Source organism: Limulus polyphemus, unplaced genomic scaffold, assembly GCF_000517525.1.
Source record: "Limulus polyphemus unplaced genomic scaffold, Limulus_polyphemus-2.1.2 Scaffold5149, whole genome shotgun sequence".
NCBI lineage: Eukaryota > Metazoa > Arthropoda > Merostomata > Xiphosura > Limulidae > Limulus > Limulus polyphemus.
Genome location: NW_013670759.1, coordinates 20,049 through 24,677, shown reverse-complemented (window position 1 = coordinate 24,677; position 4,629 = coordinate 20,049). Strand labels below are relative to the sequence as shown.

At 34.5% G+C, this 4,629-nt stretch overlaps 1 protein-coding gene across 1 annotated transcript in view; it reads left to right on the top strand.

Moving 5' to 3' along the window:
* LOC111089063 (calcium/calmodulin-dependent 3',5'-cyclic nucleotide phosphodiesterase 1A-like) overlaps positions 1-4,629 on the top strand; it is a gene marked incomplete at its 3' end in the record, with an annotated part of 45,705 nt that overhangs the window by 22,121 nt on the left and 18,955 nt on the right. Inside the window, exon 2 of the mRNA XM_022400798.1 lies at positions 4,363-4,519. Coding sequence (XP_022256506.1) covers positions 4,363-4,519 — 157 coding nt within the window. The remainder of the gene's footprint in view (positions 1-4,362; positions 4,520-4,629) is intronic.

Here is a 4,629-nt window from a genome sequence, read left to right as displayed (position 1 = left end):
GATGTACTGTAATATTCTGAAGAATACTTTGTGTAACACGGTCGTCTGATATACTGTAGTATTCTGAAAAATACTTTGTGAAACACGGTGGTCTGATATACTGTAGTATTCTGAAGAATACTTTGTGTAACACGGTGGTCTGATATACTGTAGTATTCTGAAGAATACTTTGTGTAACACGGTGGTCTGATATACTGTAATATTCTGAAGAATACTTTGTGTAACACGGTGGTCTGATATACTGTAATATTCTGAAGAATAATTTGTGTAACACGGTGGTCTGATATTATCAGACCACCGTGTTACACAAAGTATTCTTCAGAATACTACAGTATATCAGACCACCGTGTTACACAAAGTATTCGTCAGAATATTACAGTATATCAGACCATCGTGTTACACAGAGTATTCTTCAGAATATTACAGTATACCAGACCACCATGTTACACAAAGTATTCTTCAGAATATTACAGCATACTGTAATATTCTGAAGAATACTTTGTGTAACACGGTGAGGTTTTTTGTTTTTGGATATCTTGACTTATACAAAGTTGAGAATTAACTTTTCAGATCAGGTTTTTTGTTTTTGGATATCTTGACTTATACAAAGTTGAGAATTAACTTTTCAGATCAGGTTTTTTGTTTTTGGATATCTTGACTTATACAAAGTTGAGAATTAACTTTTCAGATCAGGTTTTTTGTTTTTGGATATCTTGACTTATACAAAGTTGAGAATTAACTTTTCAGATCAGGTTTTTTGTTTTTGGATATCTTGACTTATACGAAGTTGAGAATTAACTTTTCAGATCAGCATTGTCTAAGGAAGGAAATATTGTTTCTCCTTTTGACGATTTTTATATTTGTGTTACGAAAGTTAGAGATAGTTGCACAGTACGATAGACTTACTGTGGTGGACAAGTGAGGGGGCAAACTAGAAAAATATACCTACGACAAGTAATTGCCGTGATGGATATAAATTTGATGACGAGGAACCCACATTTGGAAAATAAACGTTTGGAGACGGCTTGAATGGGTAATGAAGAAAACTTTATTATAAATGTACAACGTTTCGACAAACTTGTGGAAACGTTTTACATTTATAATAAAGTTTTCTTTATTACCCATTCAAGCCGTCTCCAAACATTTATTTAATTCATAGTCCCTTAGCAACCACTGGTCCACGACATCTAGGTGTTAGTTCCATGATAACCACTTTTCCCCGATAGCTCTTTTGAAAATTAGCTTTTCCTAAAACACTAGGAGGTGCTTATACTTTGACAATCTGACGTTATCATCAACCATAATTTCTTGTAGCTTTGCATTCTACAAACTTCAACTAATTTTATTTTGATAAGCTGTATTTAGGAGATTTTCTCTTTCCTATAGGAATAATTCATGTGCAGTGAAGATTAACTGTCAAGGAAAGGGATATTAGTTCAGTTGATGTGCATAATGGGCTGTCAACAAGCAATATCTTATATATCTCTTCCACTGACATTCAGATGATAATAGTATATAAGATATTACTTGTTGACAGCTACTAAATTATTGGCTTATTTCTTGAAGACCAATTTACCATAAAATACAACTTGTTGCTTCTTGATAATCCATAGTTCACAACCCCTAGATGATAATTTCTTGAGAACCTATACTTTATGCTACTTGAAAGGTTATCTCTGGATATCCCATTGTTCATAGGACCTAGATGATAGCTAGTAAATATTCTACTTGAAAGGTTATATTTTAATAACACATTGTTCTCAACAACTAGACGATAATATCTTGATAACTTGTGTTTTATGGTACTTGAAAGTGTATCATTTAACTCCGTAACACGTGATTATGTAATTTTTTAATTACCGAGAGCGTCGTTGTTAAATGAACTAACAATTACATAAAAAGTCACTTTTTAAGAAAGAAGGGTGTTATACTTTTCTGTCCGAGGAAGTTTAAAGGTTTTCTAACAATAGATAGATATATTATCGCAAATGGCTCGAACTTTGTTGATAAACTCTGTAAGCAGACGTGACATATGAACTGGGAGAGGTATAAACAGTAAAAATCGCATTTTTTAACTTTAGCTTAATCCTTTCCATGTCAATTTATTTTATTTTATTTTTTGGAAATGAGCTCAAAAAGGCAGTTTTTAATTTGTATTTTTGATAGCTTATTGTATTACATGATAAATTCGGGCAAAAACATGTAATATACGATGAGAAATGGGCCAATCACGGAAGGAATTAATGAACTGTGCTTGTTGGACCATGTGGTAAAGCTCAGGATTTCGGATCTGGTGAGCTGGGTTCTAATTCGTGCGATACCACTTAATATTTCTCTGTGGCTGCGTACTAAAAATATCAGTCAATCTGTTAGCGTGAATGGCGAGTGGCAGGGTGCTGTTGATTGGCTGACTTCCCTCTGGTCAGTAGCTCAAAATTAGGTACGGGGCAGATAGTCGTAGTAACTTTACCATATATACAAATACAAGCTTAGTGAAGTTTATATTAAATACATCATACATACTATTTTTGTTGTGTTTTCGCTAAATTACATAATCTATCTATAAGTTAATGAAATTAATTTCTGAGTGCTTATACATGCTTACTAATTACACAACTTTACTTAATAGTGACGGACAAATTGAAGGCCTAAGATCAAGCAGTCACTAAGAAACAGGACCCTGCTACAGCACAAAGTAATATGTTCATTGCATTACCTTTGTATTCAATAACTTGAAGAGTTAGGTGTGTTTCAAACAACAGGATCAGGAGATCATAAATTTAAGCCCAAAATATAACCTCAGAGAAGTCACGTGACACCATAGAAGTGACATAACATCGGAGAATTCACGTAACATCATAGAAGTCACATCAGGGAAAAGCCACATGACGTCAGAGAAGTAGTCACGTAACACCATAGAAATGACATAACATTAGGAAAGTGACATAACGTTAAATATTTCATGTAACACCATAGAAGTTGCATAACATCACGGAAGTCACATGTCATATAAGTGATAACAGGGAAGTCACATAACGTCAGAGAAGTGACGTGACATCACAGAAGTCGCTTAACGTTATAGAAGTTATATAGTATTAGTCTAAGGTAAATATAGTAAATGGATAAGACTAAAAAACAAACAATTAAATCTAGGAGTTTCAGTAGTCGAGTTTCATAGATCTGTTAATGTAATCCACCTCCATAAAACCACTAACTTAGTGGATGGTTAGAGGCAATAAATTGAGTAATGTTTAATTTTTAATTCAAGCAATCTCGTTAGTGAGTTGAAATGAAACTGAAAGAGAAGTATAAGATTACCAGTGATGAAGGTTGCCACAATATCTATTTTCAGGTCCAGTTTCAGTAAATCATTTAAAGAATGTAAACTTATGGGGAATGAATTGTGTTAATTTATTAATTGTTAGTGGTAGTAACAGTCATAATCTCAAACCTACGGTGAAAATTTGTGTAAATTTATTAATTGTTAGTGGTAGTAACAGTCATAACCTCAAATTTGTGTAAATTTATTAATTCGCACCCACGGCTGAAAGGCGAGCATGTTCGACAAGAGGTATCGATCCCGCGGATTGCGAGCCAAGTGCTCTAACCACCAAACCATGTTAAGCCTAGTTTGGCCGAAGCAAATTTTGGCTATTACTTAACTCAGTACCGCCAGCAATGAGACAATCAACTGATAAATTTACACAAAGTTCTCACCGTAGGTTTGAGATTACGACTGTTACTAACACTAACAATTAATAAATTAACACAAAGTTCTCACCGTAGGTTTGAGATTACGACTGTTACTACCACTGATTATAATTTGTCGGTTAATCCCACTATCCCTTAGTAACAGATTAGCTAAAGAGTTGAAGGTGAGTGGTATTGACTACTTGCCTTCCCTCCAGTCTATCGTTTCAAAATTAGGGTTGGCAAGCGCAGATAGCCCTCGTGTAGACTTGCTCGAGAATTTCAAGAAACAATGCGATGAACACTTCTTTTTAAAGAAAACTGAACAACCCCTTTCTCAAGGAAAGTCGCCACAATCTCTTTTAACAGACCAACTAAACATTTCTTTAAAAAGGGTATTGGTCGCTTGGCTGTCTATCTACAACGTTTGCTTTATTGTAAACATTCAAGAGCGTAGCCGAGAAATTTTCCATTGTGATTAATCTCTGTTTGTTATAATGAGTTTTTGTACAATTTGAAACGTAGATAAAAATGGTCACTTGAGGAAAACTATTTTAACTTCATGTTGTCGAACCCAACAATAGAATTCTGTTTTAAGCATTACGTTTTGAGTTCATAAGTTTTCAATATCTGAGAATATACTCGTAATGTTACACAATTTTCCTTCACAAGATAGCAGCACTGTAGCTGTCCGACGGATGCACCCACGTGGGACGAGATTAATGCGAGGAGTTACTCTAAACAAAGACAGAATTATGGAGCGTTCAAATTCTGAATTCGAAGTCCTAACTGAGCCCACCACTGAAGTATGTGAGAAGGCTGCCTCTAGGTTGGTTTGTTTTTTGACAGTATATTTTTTACAATATAATATTTCGGGTTTTTTTACACTATTTGATCTTGATAGCCCCCCCCCCCCTAAAAAAAAAAAACAGTTCACAT